Source organism: Vicugna pacos, chromosome 18, assembly GCF_048564905.1.
Source record: "Vicugna pacos chromosome 18, VicPac4, whole genome shotgun sequence".
Lineage (NCBI taxonomy): Eukaryota > Metazoa > Chordata > Mammalia > Artiodactyla > Camelidae > Vicugna > Vicugna pacos.
The window spans coordinates 45,815,376-45,839,590 of NC_133004.1; the positions used below are offsets into that span (position 1 = coordinate 45,815,376).

The following is a 24,215-nucleotide window of genomic DNA, read 5'->3' on the forward strand; positions in this document are numbered from 1 at the left end:
GCTCTGCTAAAAACCTGTTAATACAACAGAACCGTGTGCCTGTCCCTTCTTAAAGCCACAAAGTAGGAGAACCAGGGCTCGCACACTGCGGTTAAAAGCACAGAAGCGGACACAAGGGCCGCTGTGGCCCCAACGTGAGGGGACCCGCCAAGCTGAGAGCCACAGAGGGGAGAGCGCGGGGCGCAGGCCCACGGGGGGCCCGCCGGCCGAGCCACAGGGCGGGTGTTGGCCTGTCCTCCTCCCCACGGGTGCAGCTGGGCCTCCAACCCCAGAAGGCCCCCGCCAGCCCGGATGTGGTCCAGGTCACGGTCACAGCTGTGAACGCCAAGTGTGTCTGTTCCACGTTGCACTGCTTTCTAAACTAAGCTTCAGGGTCCAGGACAGAAAAGGGGAGGAAGAAACGGCCGTTTCACAAGGCGCCAACGGGCAGCAGGCACTGCAGGTTACAAGGGCTGGAGCTTCATGGACGTGCTCACTCCCTCCTCAGGGGACAGAGCTACACACTCAAGAGAACCACACGCTAGTGGCTTCAGTGACAACCATCAAGGTACGTCTTCACACCTGTGCAACCGAGGAAGGAAGGGATCGTCCTCATCAGGTGAACTGACAAGCAGGAGACCCCGAGGAGGGTGACGTCCCTTCCTCGCCACGTGAGCTCGCAGCGCAAGGCATGAACTGAGGGCACAGGCACCAAGTTCAAGGCCACTAACTACACTCAAAGAGAGGAGAAAGACGGCTTTTTCATACAAGTTTGCTTTTATTTCCACGTTTAGCCCACTGAGAGAATTTGTCACAACCTGAATGGCGAGGGACGTGCCATGGCGCCCCGACGCCCCGAGTGCGCGGGGCCGCAGCACTGCAGGCCTCCCTGCCGGCGTCCAGGGGCCCGGGAGGGACACCGCGTCTCGGCAGGACCACTGACCGCAGAAGGCAGGGCACAGTCTGCGGTGCGATTAAAACCCAAACAAGAGGAAACCGAGAGCAGTGCCTCTGGGCCCCGTGGACAGCAGGGGCTGAAAGGCACGGCGACGTGTGGGGGCGGCGAGCTCTGGGGCGGCCTCGGCCCCGCGCGCGAGAGCACAGGCAGGAGCTCAGGGACGTGCAGGCTTTCCGCAGAAGGACGGCCGCGGTTCCAGCACGGACACGGGGCACTGCAGCAAGGGGACAATGGTCACTCCCTGTCCTGGGTGCCGGGGCTGCGTGAGGAACAGGCACCAGCCACGTGGCCCAGGCGGGCGGTGTGGCCGGCACACAGCACACCCCGTAAAGGAGGGAGGGACCACAGATTCGCTCTGCTCTGACACCTGTGGCGGGGCCGGGAACCACCACCCCTTTCCCCACTGCGGGATGGCAGGGCCGGGCACCCCAACGCGCACAAAGCCTTGGCCCTCCTCCCCCGCACCCACGCCAGTTCTGAGGTGGCAACCTCCGGTCCTTCCGCCCTTACTGAAGCCTGAGTTCCTGCCACACCTGATGGCATTTCAGGGGCTCTCATCTCAGACCAACTAGGGACTGACCAGAAACTGACCAGAACAGCCGCTGCAGCGGCGGATGCCCCCTTTCTGCTGGACGCCCCGAGGCCTTCTCCTAGCAAAGCCTCCCCCCGCTCAGGCTCGTTCCGTCAACGGCTGGCCCTCCTCTCGCCCGCGGCCAACCTGCTGGACCGGAGGGCAGCCCCACTCCCACACCCAGGGCCTGCCCCCGACTCCACACAGCTCACGGGCAAGGATGTGGCCACCTGAAGCTGGGTCCCACTCACACAAGCTGTCTTCCCCAGAGGAGAAACACACGGGACGTGAACCGCGCCCCGCCTGAAGTCTCACCACAGTGTTGCTGGATCACTCCTGATTTCCAAGGGGAATAATTTCCTCAGTGACAAAAAACTCTATGGTCTCCTCCTCCCAGTCGTCCACGTTGCTGTCCAGCTCGTCAGTGTCCACACCTGCGGACAGGAGGCGGGCTGCACCGGGGCCACTGGGCACAGCGCGGTGGGACACGCACGCGCGCGCACACACACACACACACACACACACACACACACACAGGCCGAGAGGCCAGGGTGAACTCAGCAAGGCCCTCTGCAAGGGAAGGACTAGGGGCTTGAACCTGCAGGCAGGAGGGAGCTCTCAGTTCTAAGAGTCTTTGAGCAACACTTGATGTTTACTGAAAAGTCTGGGAAATGAGCAGATGCAAAAAGGGGGAATATTTTAACTATACACTTAAAAACTGTATCTTTGGCAAAGATATGAGTTACCCCCTCGCAACTCCAGGCGTTCGTTTCTCTGCTCCATGTAGAGCTCCTGAGCCATCTTCCGGTATTTTCGGAAATCTTCCATCATGGTCCGTCGTCTCTCCACTAATTCCTGCCAAGTCGGGGAGAAGTTACAGAACTCACACCCAACTCACCCCCACGATGCTGTTCGACCCAAGTGAAAACGAAAACAGGGCCTGCAGCCCCACCCGATGGGGCACGGAGGGACTCTCACTGGACACCACCCCACCTCCAACTCGGCCCATGCCCGCCTCCCCCATAGGGAAAGCCAGCCACCAAGAGGGCCGGGTGGGCCCCCGTGGCCTGGCGCTGGCCTTCCCTGCCGTGAGGGGACCGTGGCCTCCCTGGCACTTCCCTCGGGCCTGGGAACAAGGCTAACCTTTGACGCTTTGGATTGGCTCAAACGATCCTTCTGTTCAAAGATCTTGGAATATTTCTTCAGATCCTTTTTAATTTGCTGAAACAAAGACAAGTCACTCAGGACTTACATTCAAAGCAAGAGCCACAAACGCCACCTTCAAAGCTGCCAACGAGGGCCGACTTCCTCCACGATGAGCAGAGCAAGGCCTCCAGAGAGCTCCCAGCGTGCGCCCACCTTCCCTCCATGGGGTCCAACCTCCCCCAGCTCTGGCCTAATACCGTCGCGTATTTTGCCATAATTAGGTAAATCCCACAGACGTGCCCCTTCTAATCCCACAAGGACTGTCTATTCACCCCTGGTGTCTTTCATCCACCCTCCAGTTCGTGCAAACCCCTCAGAAGGGCACTGACGTGACCTCAGACAACCTGAAAACGCTTCCTGTCCTGAAACTACCCTCTCTGCTTGGCCCGCACTGCGCCTGCTTCCCCTCAAAAGGTCCCCCGTAAACGTTATGTTTCTGTTCCTCACTCAGCACCACCCTAAGGGTTACAGGAAAAGGCTTCTCCTTTTGGCACCTGCGGCACCCTGCCCCTACACCAGAGGACGCCAGACCTTGATCTGGTCCTGGCTCAGGAGGGAGGGGGGCCGTGGCCTCCAGAGCAGTTGGCAGAAGCGGTCCTTGCTGTTCTTCTGCAGAAGGCGGCCCTGGAAGGTCCACAGCCAGTAGGCATTGTCCACCTGGGAGAGAGCAGAGGCCACGCTGAGCTGCGCACCTGCGAGTCACGTCGGGGCTAGAGGCCCTGGGACCCTTCCTGTCGACAGAGCCAACAAAGTTACCCGCGCCACTCAACAAGTGTTTGAGAGCTGACAACCTGGCAGGCAGGCAGAGCTGCCGGCGTCTGGGAGACGGCAGCGCACAAAGCAGAGACCCTCCTTCGCCGAGCACACACCCAGCAGCACAAGCGGACAAAGGGCACCGCGGTGCGGGGCCTGACCAGGCCGTGCCTCGCGGAAGCCGGGGCAGGGCTGCTGGTGGAGCACTGCGCCCGGACAGAAATCCACCGTGTCACCCGTCAGCCCGGCTGGTGCTTCTCTTGGAGCAGGACCTCCCCGGTGAAGGGGGCAGTTGGCACAGCGTGGTCAGCGGTCTAAAAGGGCGTTAGTGTCAGGCGGGCCTCACTGAGGTGACATGTCAACATATCCCCATCTGAACGTGAAGACGGCTGCTTGACACTGCTTCCACCGATACTCAAGTCTGTGTTCCTAGATATCCACTCTTCCGCTAAACAGAATTATCCTTATTTGACCTGTAAACACGCATGAGCTGGTTCAACTGTTAACACCTCAATCAACAAAAACAGAAACGGAATATAAAAAGGGGTCCCCGGCAAACTGCACCCCCAGCGTGGGAGCATGCAGCTGGTGGACAAGGCTGAAGCCAGAGACCAGAGTGGGGTTTGAACAGACACAAATTCTGAGCCCCACCAGCGCCCCCTGGAGACCCCGGAGGAAATGGGCCCCCTCCCCAGAAAGCGCCCGCACAGACACAGCTCGTGTCCTTGCGCGGAGGTCCGGCCCAGGCTGAGACGCCCTGTCACCAGCGGACGCCACACCCGTCCCTGCGATCACAGAACCGTTTCTCCTTCTATGACACCACTCAAATCTTTCGCTCAAGTCAGAGATGACAATTTTTTCAAGAAGTTGAACAGAGGAATGGCAAACGTTTTCTTGTGTGCCAATCCATTCAGCCAGGCCTGACTGAAGGCTGACGATGGGCCAGTGGTTTCAGGTGCTGGGGACTCAGCTCAGAGCAGGAGAGACAAGGCCCTTATCCCTGAAGTGTCCCGGGCCAGCGGGAGAGGGAGACAACCGGCCGTAACAACGGCTAAGGTGCGCGCTTGTGGTCGAGCACAAAGAAAACCAGCAGCGGGGTGAGGGGACGCAGTGGCCCGGCGGAGGGGAGCCTCTGCACAGCCGACCCACGGGCTGGGGGGCCAAGTACTGATGGCGCACACCAGGAACCTCTTCGGGGAAACAACGGTGCTGGGAAAACACGTGCACATGGAACACACCCTCCCCCGCACCTGAGCCCCAGGAAGCAGCCTGGCTTAGCCGGAGGACACCAGCCGCCTGGCTGCCACCTGCAACAGCAGGCTAGGACGGCCACGCTCTAGCTCAGGAGGAGATGGGGAGGAAGTCATGTTGACTCGCCAAGAAGCCTGGTGCCCAGGTGCTCTGCTGAGGAGGATCCTGCACCACCTGGCCCCCATGGCACCAAGGCTACCAGGGTCTCCGTACCTTGTGGCTCCACCAGGACACAGAGGTGACGACATAACGCCCGGTGGGATCCCACTCCACGTCGGAGGCCATGTAGTGCTCTGCAATGTTCATGACCGTGCAGTCCGACGTGTCAACAAATGCCAAGGCACCGTTCATGCTGGGGGGACAGACGGCAGGTCAGCCCCCAGAGCCGCATCTGCACACCCAGCCCTCGTCTACAGGGGGCCCCGGGCCCCGACCACTGCCCCATCAATGACGTGGAAACAGTCAGTGATGACCTCGTGGGGGCGCCGTGAAGGAAGGCGCACAGGGCGCTGCCGCTCAGGGGAAAGGCTGTCCAGGGCCAGGCCTCCGGAGCCGACAGTGAAGCCCGGGGACAAGCAGCCCCATCGTTCCCACACATTCCACGGACCAGCAGCCGAGCAGGAGCGAGAGGACGGCCGGGTGCTCACGGCACCACAGAGGGAGGGCAGGCTCAGGGCCCGGTTACGGAAGACGTGGGCTTTACACCACGGTAACCAGACTGCCAGGGAGAGGCCTGCTCAACCACGAGGAGGACAGCACGCGGCCGTGTCTTCCAGACACGTAATGAAAACATTGGCAAGTGACTGAGTCTGCCGGTCCTGGTCCAAATCTGGGGAGCAGGATGGAGACGCCACACCAGGGTCCACAGACTTGGGGGATGCTCTGGTGGCGGAATGGTCCACCACGCCCTCGAGAAGTCAGGCTGCTGCTATGCGCAGGGGCTCCACACAGCCCACCGCCCACAGCGGGCGGCTGCGTCGGACAGACACCCACCTCCTCAGGCCAGCCAATACCACGAACTGTCCCTGGGGGCTCCAGAAGATGGTGTTGGCCTGCTGCTTGTCGAACATCTCTGAAAGGAAAGCAGTGTGGGGGTCAGCGCGTGGCAAGCCCGAAGGACTGGCAGTGGGGTCACACGCCCCCGCGGGTGTGCACGGTGACTGACCTCTGGCCGGAGCTCTACAGAGGCAGCGCACCTACCTGCTACCTGTGAGACCTAGGTCAGAAAACCCCCTCATGTTCGCAGTAAGTCACAACCCACGGCTGGGGGAGGATTCTGAAGCTGCAATACTCTCTTAAGTAACATTTTACGTCCAAAACAACGTGCCTCACGATGTGACTAGGCAGACACGCCTCTTACAGTTCCTGACAGGGACTCTCCACCAGGGCGAGGAATCCAGTTTGCAGATTCTCCAAGAGATACGTGGCCCAAAGAAGCCTAAAACTCCACTCCCGTGACTCGAACAGCTTTCTAACTCACAGAGACTATGTAAGTCCATCCCCTCTCCCCACCTGCTAACTGCTCGCTTCCTGAAGGGCTGGAGCCTGGTCCTCCCGCGGGGTCTCCTCATTCACTCACTCGGGAGGGGAGCAGGGCAGGCACAGGTGACCACAGCACACCGCGGCCTCCCCGCGGCCTGGTCCACCCCGAGGAGCCTGAGCGGGGCTGAGAGGACGTGTGGCTAAGGCAGCACCGCCCTGGCCGGGAGGGCAGGACTCTCAGACCAAGAAAGGAAGAAATAAAACTCTGTAAGCAGACACCGCTCAACAGCCTCTGCAGCCAGTGACACTCAAGTGACCCACGCTGACCCTGACCTCTGAGCGGAGCCACGGGCGCGGGGCACCCAGACGGCAGAGGCATGAGACCCCCGCTGTCTCTCCACAAGGAGAGCCCGTGGAGGTCCTTCCAGTCCTCAGCTGCCTGTATTTCCCTCTATACCCAAAGGAATCCATCACACAGGCAGCCTCGTGACTGACAGCCGACTGACACCACAATTCTACCACGAGCCCTGCCTAACTCCAGGAAGTGAAAACTCAATTCCTGCAGAGCTCTCTCAGGAAAAGCCCTTCCCAGGGCACAGGAACCTGTCAGGACAAACCACTGTGTCCGTGGTGAAGTCCTGCATGAGGTTCCAGGAGCACGGGGCGAGCACCCCTGGGCACACCTCACCCCTAACTCAGGGCGCAAGGCCACCGCCACCTCAGGCTCACAGAGAAATGCTGGAGTGCCAGCGATCGTGAGTCAGCGCCGTGTCACCCGTGGACCCGCTCTGCTCCAAGCCCATGCCTGGCACTAGGGACGCAGGGCGGGAGCATGAAACAGGCCCCGATGCATTCAGGCTAGACGAGGAACAGGTGGGCTGTCGCCATCCCAGCCTGGCGCTGCAGCCCCGGTGGGGAGGACAGGGCCCTCCAGGCGGATGGATGGATAGCAGCCCAGTGACCCCAGGGCCGCAGGACGGGGACTAGCCTGCCCGGCCCTGTCCCCTTCGTGCGGGGTGGGGAGGGGGCAGTGGGGACGAGGACGGTACGCACTGGTGAGCTCGATCTTCCCGTTGCTCTTGACGTGGTAGAAGGACGCCGATATCCGGGGGGCCTCCCCGTGCAGCACTGCGAACTTGCTCCCATTCGGCTCCCAGGCGAAGGCTATGATGGTTTCTAGGTCAGGAAAGAGGGCAGCTCCTTTTGGTCACTTAACAACAGAACACTCCCTATCAGTTAAAGTCATTCCAGCAGAGAAATGCCTCCCCCCAAATTCTCCAGCTCATTCAAGGGACACAGTAGCACTGGGACAAGGGCTGCGCTGCACCGCGGGGGCCGCCAGGCCGGTGGGGACGCCCCGTGGCAGCTGGGGGGCAGCCTGCGGACAGCGTTCCCCACCCTCCTCGCTGGGCACTGGACACCAGGGCCCACACGCCTCTATGCCCAGGCACGTGGCCACGTCACCCCTCCCTCCCTCCTCTCCAAGCAGAACAGAAAGCACAGGCCAGATGTCCTACCTGAAGGCAGGATCACAGCACTCAGTTTTACGAGGAAAAAGTCAAACAGTAACACAAAGACGCTCTATTCCCGACGACCTCCACATGCAGGATGGGAAGCCCTCGTGCCGCCCTCCCTGGGGGTGTGCTAAAAGCCTGCTCTTCACCCTCTCCCAAGCGTGCAATCGGCTAGAACCCTCGCCCCCCTGCTGTGCCAGCAGACCACACGGGGAGAAGAGGGGGTGTCTCTCCACCCACTCGGGAGCCGGCAAAGCTATGAGACCACACGGGAAAGCGCAAAGAACACCCTCGACGTGAGCACGCAGCGACGGGACAGACGCCGCTCTCTGCGAGCGGGGTGTCCACTCGGGCCGCGGAGCCGCAGGAAGCCTCAGGGGAAGGTGTGCACACAGCGCGGGGCCTCAACCACGGGGCAACGACAGCGGGACTTGCCTTTCATTTCGACCACGTCGACGGGCACCTGTTTTTCCCTCATTCGGAAAATTTCAAAATTTGTGACAACACCCTGTTAAAAAAAAGAGAGAAAGAAGAGATGATACTTTGAAAAATCAAAGTGTGAAGAGTTACAGCACGGGACCACGTCCAAGTTTGCTGGAAGGTTAAATGCATGCGTCTGGTGCAGACACGAACACCTGCAGTGATTAACACAACGCAATAGGACCTTCTCAAATGCTGACGGAGGTGGAAACTGGTACACTTTCCAGAGAGCACATGGACCCCACCCCCCCACCCAGATCCTGCTTCACGACCCGCCCTCATGGTCCGGGGTTACACACTGCAGCACAACTTCTGTCCTCGAGGCCTGCCAGTGGGGACGATCCAACCACTTCAAAACAGCTCAGACACACCCACGTGAAGAGCAGGGGCCCAGAGGGGAGACAACCCATGTGTCCATCAGCAGACAGACGCAGAGCGACCAGCCACACGGGGGCGTGAACGCGGAGCGGTCAGCCGCATGGGGGACACGTGCAGGCCACGACCCGCTCCGCAAAGGGCGCCAGGCACAGAAGGCCACGCACCGCGTGGCTCCATCGTACGAAACATCCACAGCAGGGAAATCCAGGGACAGGAGGCAAGGCAGCAGATCAGGGGGTGTGAGGAGCGGGGTGGCTATGAGTCTCTCTTGCGAGGGGTGGGCACACTCTGGAACTGAGCTAGTGGGGAAGCCCACACAGCCATGAATGTCCTGAAAGCCAGCAATGGCACACTTAAAACAATGCTTCCGTCAGGAGGAAAAAACCTGGCAGCTTTTGGTAAATTAAATATTAAGCGAAGCAAACAAAAAATGTGGGTGCAAAACGTGCCAAGCACTCCACTGTTTGTGCTTAAAGAGAAAACGTAAAGGAAAACAACATATCCACTTTGCCTCCTGCAGAGAAGGTGGGTGCCTGGCAATGTCCCTGCACACCCTTGACCTCCAGCCTGTGTGAGAGCGTCACCCCCCACCCAAGTCTTACAGAGAAAAACCACACCCCCAGCTAGGACAGGACAGCAGCTCTCGCTACGACATGCCAGCTGGGTCTGGAAACACGTCACAACATGAACCAAAGATCCATTAACACCCTAAACAGGATGGAGGCTGCAGAAGGAATGACCGCTGCCCGCCGGCATCCACTTACCTGGGTGCCTTTTGGTGTCCTGTCTACTTTCACACACAGGTAGTCTCCATTTTTCTGCCAGTGTAGCTTGCAATCCACCACGTTGAAGAGATTCCTGACTCTGATCTCCTGTCTGGTAGGAAGCTGCATCAGCGTCACCCTGGCTGGTATATCCTTATCTTCAGGCACCCAGAACGCTATTATGTTACCACCGGGAGACCAAGAAAAGTCTCTGCAGAACAAAGAAAATAAAGTGTTTATTACAACGACGGGCTACGTGAAGACAACTGGCAGGCGCAGAGAACAGAGAGCACTTCGTGTAAAGCTCTGCCCTGGCGCGCTCGCCCGCAGCGGCCGCCCCAGGGTGGACAGCCCCACCCACGGCCACGCGGGGGCCCCAGGCTCCGACACCCCACTCACACTTAACCACAAGGCAAATAAAGTAAATCTATGGCTGATGGACCCAGCTACGTGATTTCTGAAGATTCATGAAGGTGCTAAAGGGGGAAATCCTCAAATCAAAAAGCTTAAGAAAATTAAGCATTAGGGCAATTCTCTCTACTGTGGAGATTACTCTAAAAAGTGCTATAATGAACAAGCATGAATCCCTATCTGCGAAGAGTATCTTTACTTTTGCATTTATTGGGAATTAATTCCTGGTTTTATTTCTAAATATAAGCCATCATTTTGCACAATGTCAATGTAAAAATAAAAACAAGAACCATGAGCGGCCTTGCCATGCTGGTTCTTCACTGCCCCCAGACTCCAGGAAAATATTACGTGTCTGCTCTCTGACAGAGAAAACCAGCCGCAGTTCACTGAGGCCAAGCAGACCCCACGGCAGGGACCACGAATGGCATAAGGACCTTCCAACTAAGTGGAGACCCCTCTCCTCAAAGACTGCACCCGAGTCTCTGTTCCAAGGCGGGGACACAGGAGGGGGCAGACCCTCAGGATGTCCCTGCGTGGGGGGGCGGCAGGGGGTGTGCATGGGCCACAGCCAGCGGCCCGGGGGTGGCCGCACGAGCCTGCTGTGACATCCCCGTGTTCGGAGTGACAGGCACCAGCACCTTCTCTAGCTGTGCAGGAGCCAAGTGCTCGAGGAGGGAGTCAGACAAAACCCAGGTGAAGGAGGCTTACTCACTTTATGCCGGAGATCTTCAGGCTCTTCTTGTCCAAAAGACCCATAGACTGTGGGGAAAACGAGGCTACAAATGAGTCAAATCCCACCACCGTCTCAAAGGTGCACACAGTTTTTCACAGCGTGAGCTCACTGAGGGAGCAGTGTGAGCAGAAGGTGACAGGTGAACCATGAAACAATTTGCCCACAGCAGCAAACACACGTTTCCTCAGCCCGTTCATTAACCCCCAGCCTGACCCCCCCAGAACAGAAGTGGGAGCTGGCAGGTCACAGACCCGAATCCAGGACACGAGGCACAGGGCCACCCTCTCCCCGTGGCCGCACCCCAAGCTAGGGGAAAGCACTGCACCCTCGAGCAGCTACCGAAGCCGACGAGCAGGACGGGGCAGGCGGTTTAGACACCCAGGTCACTTACAGGAGTTTCATAGATACTGAGAGTGTCAAGCGTCATCCTGGCGAAGAATTTACCATCATGGCTCCACCTAAGAAGAAACAGAAAAGAAGTGCCAGGCTCACCAATGAAAAAAAGGCCACAAAGGTCACCGCCGGCCACTGCAGGCCCACTTACTTGAAGATAGGCCAGTGGGCGGAGCTTTCACAGTGAAAACCCCTCTTTTTCTGCCCGGTAAGGATGTCCCAGACGATGATGGCCTGAGGGTCGTCCTGAGTGTCCATCAGGGGGCTAAAGGTCACCAGGTACCTGCAACAGAGGAGACACCCAGTCACCTCCCGCGCTCTCCCACCTCCTCTCAGTGAGGCGCACAGCTGTGCGTGCGGGTACTGGGAGGACCCGCGCCCAGGCCGCGGTAGCCAAGCCAGGCCTCTGCTCCCAGGCGGCTCCCAGCACAGGACAGCCGCCAGAGCAAACAGTTGAGACTCACGCAACTGGCACTGGCCCCCAAACCCCAGGCTCCTGACGAGGCTCCCGCCCGGAGACCCTGCCCGAAACACGGAGCAGGGCCGCCCGCATGAACCACCGGGTCACGCTCGGCACCAGGGCACTCCGAGAGCCACTTGAAGACGTTTCTGCTAAAACCAGGACAAGGAACGACCCAACAGATTCCAAACAAAAGTCTGCTGTGCGTGCTGGTGGGCGCAGCGTGGGATTCCCGCTCTTCCTTGCGGTTTAAGGAAGACGAGAAGAGAACCGAGGGCCACTGCAGCACGGGCAGGGGTCTGGCTCCAGGACCCCGCGGTGGACAGCACGGCCCTTAGGCAGGACGCCTTCCCACAGGCTTTACATGGCCTCTGGATCACCTGCAATGCCGAACACTGTGGAAATGCTGTGTAAATAGTTCTGAAAACAACGTGAAACTATGTAAATAGCTGCCACAACGCGGTAAATTCCAGCTTTTAAAACTATCTGAAAACTTTTTAGCTCCCTGCATCCTGCAGTTGGCTGAGTCCGCAGGTGCAGACCCAGGACACGACTGACTCGGAGCTGCTGGCCCGGGGCACCTCCCAGCCACTGTTCCCCCGAACGCCGGCTCATCTGCCCCACGGCACCGTCCCCTCTGCCGACAAAGTCTAACCACCCAAACCAGACAGCTCTTCCAGGAGAGTGGGAGCCACACGAGGCAGAAACAAGTACAGTGAGGGGGAGCGGGGAGCAGCCCCGCAAGGGGCTCCCGGGGCTGTGCCCTCCTGACTCCCCAGATTAACGGTGCTGGCTCGAGTCACCACCTCCCACAAGTTACTAAACTCCCCACTCGGGCCCAGGCCACACACCTGAAAAGGACTCAGAACAGGACCACCCTGGAACCACAGAAACTGATCAAGCTCACAGGAACAGACTGTTCAAGCTGTAACCTCTATGAGCAAAAGCACGCACTCACCACTCATCAGTTCACTCAACGTGGCTCACGTGGGAGCTACTGGGCAGAGCGCCAGGCCCCAGCGGTCCGGCCGTCCCCGCGTGGGCAGGCGGTGTGCCGACAGTCACAGCTTAACGTGGGAAGACCGGCAACGTAAAGCCATCTCTGGGGACGCAGAACTGCTGGGGGACTGAGGAAGGGCGGGAGGAGGAGAGGAGATGGAGGAAGCTTCCTGCCCCTGCACGTCACCTTGGCACAGAGACCAGCAGTCTGTGTGGACCCTGTTCTGACGCACCGCCGCTGCAGTGAGAGCCAGCGGGCGCTCTACACCAAGCACGTGCAGAGGGGCTGCAAACCAATGGGTACTCCACGGACACGGTGCATGAGAACGACTTTATCAAAGCTGAGAAGTGCCTTCAGGTAAAACCTGCCGTCTGCAGTAAGTGCGAGGCCCAGGGAGACAAGGGAAACAAGGTCCCGAGGAAGCAGTCAGACAAACCCAGGGGCCATCTGGTCCCACCCCCACAAGAAGCCAGTGTGAAAACAAGAAACAAAGAGAGGGTGTGCTGTTCAAGACACGGACTAAGCACACGTACACCCCGCTGGACCCAGGTACGAACAAGCCAGCCACAAGCGAGAGCTATCTGGGCACAAGTGGGGAAACCTGAGTATGTTTCAAAACCAGATGACACTGAGGAGCTTCTCCCAGCGTTGTCAGGTGCAATGAGAGACAGCGAAGACAGAGAACACCTTTGCTCCATAGCAGTGCAGACTTCGGTCAAGCTGTCTACATTTACTTCAGGACACTCGAAACAAGGTGAAGCAAATACAGCAAAAATCACTAAATCTGGATAGTGAGTATCGGATGTCCCCACAGGACGGAAGACCAGCCGCGGGCAGCACGGCGCCCAAGCTCCCATTCCACCCTCTCACGTGGAGCTTTGCTACACGGACTATCTCACACGTGAGAAACTCAGTCATGAGAAATTGGCCACAAAATACACGACCTTGGATGACACCCTGAACTGGAGGGGAAAAAAATTGTACAAAGCACATCACTGGATCAAGTGACAAAACTGGAACCTGGCAGTTTTTAAATAAAGTCTTAATGTTAAATTTCCTGATTAATAACTGCATCGTGGTTGTGCGAGAGAACGTCTGTCCCTGGGAAACGCACACCTGGGGTAAAGGGACACGATCCTTCAACCCCCTCCCAGACAGCTCAGGAACAAAGCCGCGTACACACACGTGCAGACGGGAAGTGAGGGAAACGAGAGAGCAAACACATGAACACAGTAACTGGAGAATCTCGATAAAAGGGTGCACGGGAATCCTCTGTACTCTTTCTGCCATGTTTCTATTATGTTTGAAATCACTGCAAAATAAACTTTTAAACAATTATGTGTTGAGGGCTGGCACGACTCCGTCGGCAGTTTTCTGACAGCTTACCTTTCACAAGGTGAGAAGTCAATAAGCTGAACTCCTTGGTGGCTGAATCTCTGAATCTGTTTGAATTTCTCTCCCCCCCAGAGAGCAATGCCTCGCTGATGAAAGGTTGCCAGGTAGGTGCCCTTAGGAGACCAACGCACGTACGTCTCTGTCCATCTCTGTGGAAAAGAGCACCAACGGTAACACAGAGGCCAAGTGCAAAGACTCCCATCACCCACGAGGACCCTCCTCCCCAAACTCTTAACTCTTAAAAACAAAGGCAGCCTGGTCGCTTCTCAGGGCTCGTTTCAACGCTTTTCTGAGAGATGTGATCTCAAAGGACAGGGCACATCCCCGCTGCCATGCAAGTCCCCCTGCGCTGCGGGAAGACAGGGTAGGACCCACCGCTCTCTCCTCAATGGAGACAGGGTCCTTCACGTCATTCCAGAATATGGAGGTGCGGTCCCCACTCTCAAAAATCACGCTGTACTGATCCCGGCACTCGGCCTCTTCAAGCCAGTAGCGGAGGTTTCCCTAGAAAAAGAACCAAAGGCAAGAGGTCTCACACATCTCATGAACTTTAACCGAAAAGCAGCTGCTCACAAGGACTGCGCTCAGAGACGAGCCCAACCCGCCAGCATCTCTAGCGCCTGAGGATCCACCACTTCAAGCCAGGCGGCAACACAGCGTTCCTTACGACCACTTACAGGCTGCATAGCAACATACCAGGTCTTTGAACGGCTGTTTCTCTGGAATATCCCACTCGTCACTGATCGTCATGTACCTGGAAGAGCAGGGACACACAAGGATGATCAGAACAAGGGGTGGGTGGCCAGAGTGCGACCGACACTGGCGGTTCTCAATCAGGCCGCACCGCACCACTCCCCTCCTCGGGGAAGAGCACAAGGCCTTGACTGTTCCTAACCAGTGGGAGGATGCTGGTGGGGAGGCGTGCTGCTGGCCAGGGGTGTGAGGGGCAGGGACCTGATGGGAGAATGCAGTCACCTGGAAGGCGACCAGCACCCCCCCACTGCCCCGCCCCGGGCAGAAGTGCCTGGCAGTTCACGTCCAGGACGACGTCCAGGTCCTCTGAACCAGGAAGGACTCACTTGTCAAAATCGGTAAAGAGGTTGACTCTGAACGTGTGCTGCTTGTCCAGCTTGTAGCCGTCCGCATTCTTCACAGCGTCCAAAGCGTGGGCAGGAGACGCGTATTCCAGGAAAATATACCTGAATCCATAAAGAGGGCAACTTGCAGGCGAGGCAGGTCACGCTCAGTGCACCCAGAACCCCCACAGGGCCCACATGCACCGTGGGCATCCGCACCTGTCTCACCACCACGCACCCACGGCGGTCTAACCCCTGGCAGAGCAGTTCTGAACATGAACGAAGTCCTACCAGCAGAGCCCAAGTCTAGCTCCATAGTCGGGAGCCACAGAGACGCTAACCAACCAGACGTTCCCCGCCCCGACCGCGCAGCAGTTCCACAGGTGCAGACAGCACCCACGCTTCTGACCTGCGCGCTTCAAACCCGCCCGAGTTGCTGTGCGGCACGCATCTTTCAACAAAGCTGCTTAAACAACAGAGTCTAACGTTGTGCATTACAGGCGAAGTCACACAGGCTCATCAGAACAACAGAGCCACAAGCAGCCGCTCACAAAGAGGCTCCCTTCCACCCTGGTCCTCAAATAGGAGCGTAGGGAGCACTACCTGCAGACGATAATTTTTTTTAAGAAACTGAAACTGAAACATTCTAGGCAGTTTCCAAAACCTGAAATTGAAAAAACAGAGTTTGTGCCGCCTTCTCATCCCTGTCCCACGGAAGACGGCTCTGCCTGTGTCAGGGGCGAGGCGTACGTGAAATTTTAGCGGACGAAGCCCGACAAGCCTACGCAGAAGCAGAGAACTTCCGTCACTGCTGGTCGGGTGTAAACTGGTAACGACCGGTGGGCATGATGCGGCCCCGCCGTGGACAGCACTCCCTGCAACCCCACGCCCCCAGTGCTCAGAGGGGGACAGGCGTGAGGCTGCTCACACCCGCTGTTCAAACCGCTACTGTTAATCGATAGGACAAACTGTCACACGATAGGACAGAACACCACAGCACTGACAAGGAAGGAACCAGAACTACATTTACCAACACGCACAACCTCACGCTGAATTCGAAGAGCAAACTGAGGCCACACACCTTAAACTACCATGTTTAAAAGATGCAGTATTTTAGGCAACACCACACAAAAAAATTGCTAAGCAATGACACAATGCTTCTCCCTGGACTGTAAGAAGGATCCCCATTTCAGAGATGTTAAAATGCAGGGGGGAAGCATATCTTACAATAAAAACAAAAATACCCTGTCAAATTTCCCTGACATCCCACCAACTTCCAGAGCGGTCGGCCACTTTCCCCAGGATGTACCTGGCATCAATCACTGTGCGATGACAGACGCGAAGCTATGACTGCTTAAGAGTCTAGCAGCACGAACTCAAGAACCACTTCCATTTCCTTTTCCCTCCGTCTGATGACCCCCAAGGACAAATCACTGCTGCGCAGAGCTGCCAGCTGGGGGCTGCCTGAATAAAGGAGCGAGGCCCCACTCACGCATTCACGGTGAGCTCCTCAACACGCGGCGACCCCCTCCCCCGGGTCTGACCCCCCGAAGAACACAGACGACACCGCAGTGCCGGAGAGCAGCACTCACCCTTTCGTCCTTCCGTCCTCCTCTGGGTAAAAATCATTTGTGATTTTCCCAAACTTGGAAAAGATCTTATGGATGACGTTTTTGAGTTTCTCCAGACGGTCAGGTCCCACCTGAGGAACGTTGTCGACCACGATCACCGAGTCGATTCCATCTGCCTCCTGGGGCCGGTCTTTGAGTATATCGCCCAGTAATTCTGCACAAGGGAAAGATTTGTCAAATGACTTTTTTTGATCATATAGAATGTTCATACACTAGCTTATTAGCACACTAAACAAATTTCCAAGAGGCAAAAAGTGAAGACTCTAAATGCTTTTGCTGTAAATGAAAGAAATCACAGCCCTGACTTGACTCAAAATTAAAACTTGCAAGAATTAGGAAGATTTTAACTGTTCACACTCCCTTTGACAATCAAGATATGTTGTCTGATTTCTGGCAATAATGGAATATTTTAAATGAACTTTTCAAAAAGGGCTTAATAATGAAAAATGCAAACAAAGACCATGGCCTCTCACCAGGAATCAGAAAAACCCAAAGTAGGGATGCCTGTGGCGAACCTTCTCTGACCCATCTCTACTACAAACTCACCACAGGCACTTTCTTCAGTTTATAACAAAACAAACTCATCCAACATTCTTTACGTAAAACAGTCTTGCTTGAAGACAGCACAGGACTGAGGCTGACACTTAAACTAGGCGACCAGCGAGTACAGAAGCTCACGAACGTGTGCAAATCACGATGCACCCTACACCTGACTGTCCCAATTCGATGGAGCAGCTCGCAGAGTCACTGGGAGACAGCAGCCATTTAGACACGACACTGTAAATGCTTAGGACGTGCTTGGAACACAGGGAGCAATGCCAACTATTATTTCCATAATTTTAAAAGTTCAAAATGTTTTAGGTTCATGTCACCTCCTCAAAACTAAAGTGCTCAAATTTCTTAGAACTGCTTCATTTCCATGAAAGGGTCAGCTAGAGTGAGAGAAAGAGGAGAGAAACACAAGAGGAATCAAGGCAAACGGGTCCGGGACGCCAGTGGGGTGCTGCCTGCGCCGTCTCACCTGAGGCCCATCCCCGGTCTCGAGTCCTGGACCACAAGGCTCCAGCACCAACACAAGTGCCCGACCGGCTGCTGGACTCGGAGGGCAAATGGAGCATCAGATGAAAAAAGCAAATCCTACCTTTCATTATAAGTTCTGTATAAATCCTAAGCACAATGAGTTAGCCACCTTGTCTAGAAAGCTGTAAAATTACAAGGTACTGTGTCAGGAGCCAGAACAGAAAGACATGTTTTAAAGCTGCCATCAAAGCACACTTGTCAGGTGAAACAACGTGGGTACAGAGTCTCCTCGACCCACGACAGGGTCACTTCTTGGTAAACTATTTACACAGCATCCTAATTCAAACCGTCGCAATCCGGGGACCATCTGTACGGTCAAATGGCAGCACAAGGTAATTTTTAAACAACAGCTGAAGAACGTGGCTTGTTACTCCTGTGTCTATGTGTTCCAAAACCTAATTATCACTGTGATTTCTGTGTTCCACCCTTTTAAGTATGTCAACATACTACATAGGACACATGTCTGAAAATATACTTTGTTGTATCTCATTTTCAAAAGTTACCATGAGTTTTCTCCACTTTTGTGTCAAAATGTTCCGTGTTAAAAACGTCTTTCAAAAAGAAAAAAAGCCCTTTAATTTCAAGAGGCAAGCCCTGATATAAACTCTCTCTAAATAACTTCAACACCTGGAACTATACTGAAAATGTCACTTCATGTAAAAGAACTGCTGCTTAAATTTCAATGAAGCTAAAGCTGAGACCAAACAAAGAGGGAAGAAGGAACGACGCAGATCAGAGTCACAGCATCTTCCTGCAGACTGGAGTCAAATCCTTGGGTTACTTTTAAAGCTGACTTACCATGCAATTACATGGCCTGTTAAGCCTGATCTGAATTTACAAGGTTTGCAATAAAAAGCTAACTTTTACACAAACTGTCGACTCCTTCCCACAGTCTTGAGGCGCCTGGTTTGTGAGAACCCACCCATACACAGCAAGGGGATAAACTTAAGTGCACGATGAAGAAACAGTCCCTTCGCTGCCAGCAGCCCACGCATCTGGTTACTCTTGGCTCACAGATTCCCAGTCTGACTCCAGGAGAAATGGAAGCAATTCTCAAGACTAAGTAGCAAAGGAGACACAAGCTAAAATCTTTATCGGATATTTGCTCGGCCGAGCACCAGAGGCAGCAGGAAAGTTAAACTGAAGAGATGACTGTGATGACGATGCAACTGTGCAACAGCTCATCTGTCTCAAAGGGGAAGGAGGCAAGACAAAGGTACCTAGGAGAGGGCTCGCCGGGAGGCTCGTCCATTTTCAGAAGAATCCGTACCTTGTGCATCACTCTGACCCTACAGGGCAGTTCTCATGAAACACAAAACGTATGTGAGCTACTGACCATAACCAACTGGTCTCAAGAAAACTGACTACTTGCTCAGTTTTAGTTCCTTAAGGCCAGAAGCCTCACAGATCAATCTGGCAAAACAGGAGGATCACCACGGCTCCCAGAGGCCCACCCGGCAGCCCCTAGCCAGGCTGGCCCGGGCTCACGTCAGCACCCTCCGTCACACACTGAAATTCAAGGGCTAGAAATCGTATAAATTAGGTGTGCTCAAATAATGCTTAAAAAAAAAAACCCTAGGGCTCAAAATGGGCTTTAAAATCAAAACTTAGATTTTAAAATGCAAGAAAAACTGGTGTGGTAAAAAAGAACACTGGACAGGCTGGGCGCAGGGGCAGCAACCCGCTCCACAAGAGCACAGTTCCTTGTGAGGGACAGGCTTCGACTGGGCCAGCGGCTCCCAAGACCTCACTAGCCGAAATAAAGTATAAGACAACAGTGACAGTAACAGGCAGTCCTTGAAAATTACGTTTCAAATAAATCATAGCATCATGCGGTGCACTCCAAACTCCTACCATGCTGGGTGTCAATTCTATCTTACTACAACTGGAAAGAAAAACATAAGGGCATTTGGCAGAAAGTTTAAAGTAAGCAAAGTTATGCTTCAAAGTCAACAACGCTATGTCGGTTCTTTAAACTTTCTTTTCAAATTTACGTGAGATTCTTTATGATTCTCGCTCAATCTCAGGGTGACCAGACACATCTCAAAAGAAATCTTTCTACTTTAACATGGTAACATCTTATTTTCCTGGCGTTTCATTGGCTACTTCAGTGGTGTTTTATTCACTTTTCCGTTTTATTCTGTAACGTGGTCAATATGCAGAGGAATCCATCGATATGTTCCCAGCCTGGAGAGTTAAAATGGCTAAAAACGAAACGTAAACGAAGATGAATCAGACCAGCCATCATCAGAAGTCGTCTTGGGACAGAAAACAGAAATAATGCCTGTAAATGGAACCAAGGCAGAAAAGGAAGATAAAGGAAGCTATAGTCAGTGCTACGACCTGAGAAGACTACTTGCCAACAGAAAGGCGGTGCTCTGCCTACAGACCTAGGAAAAAAGGCGCAACAGGAATCTGGCAGAGTCCGCCAGGCACTGTCCCACCGAGGACCTCTCCGGAACAGGCGCGCCCGCGGAGGCAGCAGAGGCAAATGGACCCAGCTTTGCCACCCTGTTCTTCCCACTCCCGAGGGTCAGCGTCCATCCACCCCTAAGGAGTCGGCACCGAGTCGGTTTCGGCCCTTCGATAGGTCTGTCTGGTCACTCGGGGCACCAGACCGCACGCGGCGAACTGTCACCCGAGTCCGCGCAGCACGTGCAGTGTCCTGCTTGGCTGGACCGCAACGGCCACACAGCTGCACATTCGGCCCCGGCTCCTGCGAGCAGGCCGGCGGCCTTCCCCACCCTCCAAACTCCCGGCGGCAGGGCCAGTGGCCGGCTGCCCACGTTGTCTCCACCACCCCTCCTTTTTCGGAAGAAAGACGGAGATCCGGGCGTTCACGAACAGCCTTCCCCGCGTGCGGGGCGACAAGCGGAGGACCGGGGACCGGGAACCTGGCCGCAGACCGGCCCCGCCGCCTCACCTTCCTCGCTCACGTCGTCCACGAAGTCCTCGGGGTCGCTGAAGGAGGGCTCCTCCGCGCCGCCGTCCTCCGCCGCGCCGCCCGGCTCCCCGCCCGCCCCCTCGGACCCGGCCTCGGCCGCTGAGTCCCGCGCCTGCTCCGCGGGGGCCTCGCCTGCGGCCGGGGCCTCCTCGGGCGGCGGCGGGGACCCGCCGGCCCTCTCCTCCCCGTCCGCCGCGGGCTCAGCCGGCACGTCAGGCCCCGAGCCGGCCTCCACCTCCGCCACCGCGTCCTCGCCGCCCGCCGCCTCCTGCGCGCCTGGCCCCGCGGGCCGTGCCGGCTCCTCCCCTGGGGGCGGCTCGGCGGCCGGCTGCTGCTGCCCGGGCTCGACCCGCTGCTCGGCCGCCTCGGGCCCCGCCACGTTCTCCGCGTCCTGCATGGCCCGCCGCTGCCGCCTCGCCCGGCCTCGCCGCGCTTCCGACTCTCCCAGGCCGCACCGCGCGCCTACCGCCGGGCCATGTGCGTGCGGCGGGGCGCCCACGCGGGTGGGGGGGGCGCCCACGCCCTGTGCCGCCCCGCGCGCCCGGAGGAGCTCTCTCCGCAGACAGGCGTCCTCCGGCGATCGCGACAGCGCTCCCGGGACACGTGCGTGCTCGACTCCAGTCCCCGCACTTGCTTCGGCCGACCTATAAACTGCTTGGCAGCCAGGCTACCCCGCCTGAGGGGGCGGATGGTTCCGTCCAATATGGCGGCCGCGCCCTCCCTCCTCCCGTCGGGCCCTGCGGTGAAGGACCAGACTATTTGTGACGCTGCGGGAGGTACCGGAAGCCATCTCAGCCCACGGAAGTGCACGGGAACACCGTTTACGTAAAAACTAATACTAGGGAAAACTCTCAGTTCAACCAACGGCTTGCGCTATCTCAGCCTTTCACCAAACGGCCCAACGTACGTCACTAAGAGCCCCCTTCACATGGCGGCTTTTAGACTCGTCTACTGACTGGGCAAAAGAATGGGCGATTCCAAAGTATAAAAGGAACTCCCGACGGGTCAGAGAGGGCCGAGAGTAGTAGAGGAACGACTGCCTGGCGCAAGGCAAAAATGAATGGTAGTTGGTTTGATCACTTCCGCCCGAGCTCACCGCGGCGGCTGTAATTCCGCCTTTCCCCATTCTGACGGTCACGGTGGTTCGGCCCGCGCGGGCCTCCGCCCCCCGACGCGAGCGAGCGCGGGTCCTGAGGGCGGGGCGGGGCCAGCTGCAGGGGGCGGGGCGGGAAGGGTGGTGGGCGGGGCCGGCCGCTGGCGTGTGGGGAGGGGCGGGGCCAGCTGCTGGGGCGGGGCGGGGCGGGGCGGGAAGGCTGGAGGGCGGGGCCGGCCTGCAAGGTTCCGCGGCGACCTGAGGCGCAGGGGCTGGGCCACTCCGGCTCAGGTTTGCTCCGCCGGGAAGCCGGGAAGGTAGTCTGTGTTTGTGTCTTGTAGTTTGGTTTGTGCCGGGCGTGAGGGACACCTCGTCGTGGGTGTTTTGCACATTCTAGGGAAGAACGCGGCGGCTACTGGGGGCGGGGAACGGGAAGTTAGCGGGGACCGAGTTTGGGAAGGTGGATGGTAGTGACCCTGCGCAACGACGGGACAGAAAAGACACAGAGTAGCCAACTCAGTACTGAAGAACAGTCAGAGGATGACAGTTCCTGACTTACTACTATACAGCTAAGTAGTCAAGACGGTGAGATACTGTTGAAGGAAAAAAACAAAATAGATCAAGGGAACAGAATAGACATCCCAGAAATGGATCCGCACAAATACAGTCCATTGATCGTTGGCGAAGGAGCAAAGGAAATCAGTGGAAAAAGCACAGACGTTTCAACAAGCGGTGTTGGAACAGCTGGACATCCATGTTCAATAAGAATGAGTATAAAAGATCTTGACATTGTCTTTCAATTTAAACAAAAATTGACTCAAGGTGGATCATAGACCTAAATGTAAAACACAAAACTAGAAGGTAACATAGGAGAAAACCTAGGTGGTCTCATGTCTGGCAATGAGGTTTTTTGTTGTTTTGTTTTGAGGTATAGTTGATGTACAATATTATATTAGTTTCAGTGTACAACACAGTGATTCAGTTTTTAAAAATTATGCTCCATTTATAGTTATGTAAAATATTGACTATGTTCCCCGTTCTATACAGTGTATCCTGGTAGCTTATTTATTTTGTGCACAGTAGTTTGTACCTCAGTCCCCCAACCCTAGTTTGCCCCTCCCGCCTTCCCTCCCCCCACTGGTAACCACAAGTCGGTTCTCTATGTTTCTGAGTCCACTTCTGTTTTGTTATACTCATTCACTTGTTTTGTTTTTTAGATTCCACCTAGGAGTGATAACATACAGTATTTGTCTTTCTCTGTCCAACTTATTGGCAAAAAGGTTTTAAGTGCAACCCCAAAAGCACATCTACAAAAAAAATAGGTAAGTTGGACTTAATAACTCTAGCCCTGCAAAAGTCACTTTTTAATTTTTAAAAAAATTATTATTATTATTTTTAATGGAGGTGCTGGGGATCGAAGCCAGGACCTCATGCATGCTAGGCTCGCACTCTATTGCTGAGCTATACCCTCCCCCAAAAGTCACTTTTAAGAATGAAAAGAAAAACTAAAGAATGGGAGAAAATATTTGTAAAACATATCTGATGAAGGACCAGTACCCAGAATATTAAAGAACTTTTAAAACTCAACAGTAAGAATACAGACAACCCAATTTATAAATGGGCACAATATCTGAAGAGACCTCTTACCGAAGAAGAGATACAGACGGCAAATCAGCACATGACAAAATGCTTGACGTCACATGTTGCTACGAAGTTACAAAACAAGAATGGCTAAAACCTAAAAAAGTGGCCGTAACAAGTGCTTTCAAGTATTTGAAGCAGCAGGAACTTTCTTTCTTTGCATAGTGATACAGCTACTTTGGGAGACGATTTGGCAGTTTCTTACAAAGCTCAACACTGTGTTACCATACAGTCCAGCTGTCACATTCCTAGGTATTCACCCAATTGTGCTGAATACACGTGTCCACACAAAAACCTGCGCAGGAAGGTTTATAGCAGGTTTATTCATACCCAAACTGGAAGCAACCGAGATGTCTTTCAGTAGAATGCCTCCATCTGTGATCAGTAGCCCGGTTTATTCCATGTCACATGTTCCACCAACAACTTTCAGGAGAGGCTTTCTGCCTGGGAGAGGGGTCTCCACCAGGGCGTCACAAGCTGGGGTGGCACACATGGGCGAGTGGGAAGCGTCCGCAGGTGGTCCCGGCGGTGGTGGCCGGCCTCTGCCGCTCCTGCCTAGCCGAAGATCAGAAGTAGAATTTGGTGGGTAGGATGAGTCGGCACAGCTGCCGCCAGGGCCTTCAGTCAGTTCCACGATTAGACCCCTTGCCAAGATCTGAACACCGCAGCCAACGATGCCAGAACCCAGGGTCAGGACCTCTGCCCAGAGGCCAGTGTGTGTGACGAGGCTCCGTCTCCGAGCTTGCTCAGCTCAGATGCGGCATGGCCCCTGGCTGTGCTTCCAGGGGGAGTATTTTCATGTCTGTCTCTTAAAAATTTTTGAAGAAGACAATTTAAGTGATAGAAACAAATATTATTTAACACTTCATGAAGGGGGCAGTCTCCATTCAAACTGAGAAATGGGACCGGAAGGCAGGAAGCTTTTATAGGGTAAAGAATAAAGGATGAGGAAGAGAAAAATAGACAATACCTGATCAGCTGGGGCCATACAGTCACCTTGTCTGGGGTGAGGAGGAGCTGGG

The 24,215-nt window shown here is 55.5% G+C and overlaps 1 protein-coding gene across 3 annotated transcripts; it reads right to left on the reverse strand.

Annotated features, from left to right (window-relative positions):
* Positions 1 to 422: 422 nt before the first annotated feature.
* Positions 423 to 21,120, reverse strand: EIF3B (eukaryotic translation initiation factor 3 subunit B). Of its 3 annotated transcripts, none has more exons than XM_072943442.1 (19): positions 20,439 to 20,996; positions 16,397 to 16,589; positions 14,808 to 14,927; positions 14,425 to 14,482; positions 14,104 to 14,232; positions 13,720 to 13,877; positions 11,025 to 11,156; positions 10,872 to 10,938; positions 10,460 to 10,506; positions 9,337 to 9,547; positions 8,150 to 8,222; positions 7,254 to 7,376; positions 5,712 to 5,790; positions 4,932 to 5,070; positions 3,246 to 3,371; positions 2,652 to 2,729; positions 2,255 to 2,363; positions 1,824 to 1,942; positions 423 to 561 (listed from the first exon to the last, which is right to left on the reverse strand). In XM_072943442.1, exons 1-18 carry the CDS (start codon positions 20,854 to 20,856, stop codon positions 1,839 to 1,841), a joined length of 2,364 nt encoding a protein of 787 aa, XP_072799543.1. In that variant the 5' UTR covers positions 20,857 to 20,996; the 3' UTR covers positions 423 to 561; positions 1,824 to 1,838. The 3 variants fall into 3 exon arrangements, with proteins under 3 accessions (XP_072799543.1, XP_072799544.1, XP_072799542.1); XM_072943443.1 differs by lacking the exon at positions 423 to 561 and adding an exon at positions 960 to 1,151 and having other exon boundaries at positions 20,439 to 21,120; XM_072943441.1 differs by lacking the exon at positions 423 to 561 and adding an exon at positions 1,058 to 1,196.
* Positions 21,121 to 24,215: the final 3,095 nt, after the last annotated feature.

Excerpts from the sequence above, each read along its gene's own strand:
- EIF3B (XM_072943442.1), bottom strand. The coding sequence starts at position 20,856 with ATGCAGGACGCGGAGAACGTGGCGGGGCCCGAGGCGGCCGAGCAGCGG. Across the intron at positions 13,878-14,103 it reads TCTCCATTGAGGAGAGAGCG|AGATGGACAGAGACGTACGT; the intron begins GTGGGTCCTACC and ends TCTTTTCCACAG. Across the intron at positions 10,507-10,871 it reads TCAGTATCTATGAAACTCCT|TCTATGGGTCTTTTGGACAA; the intron begins GTAAGTGACCTG and ends TTTTCCCCACAG.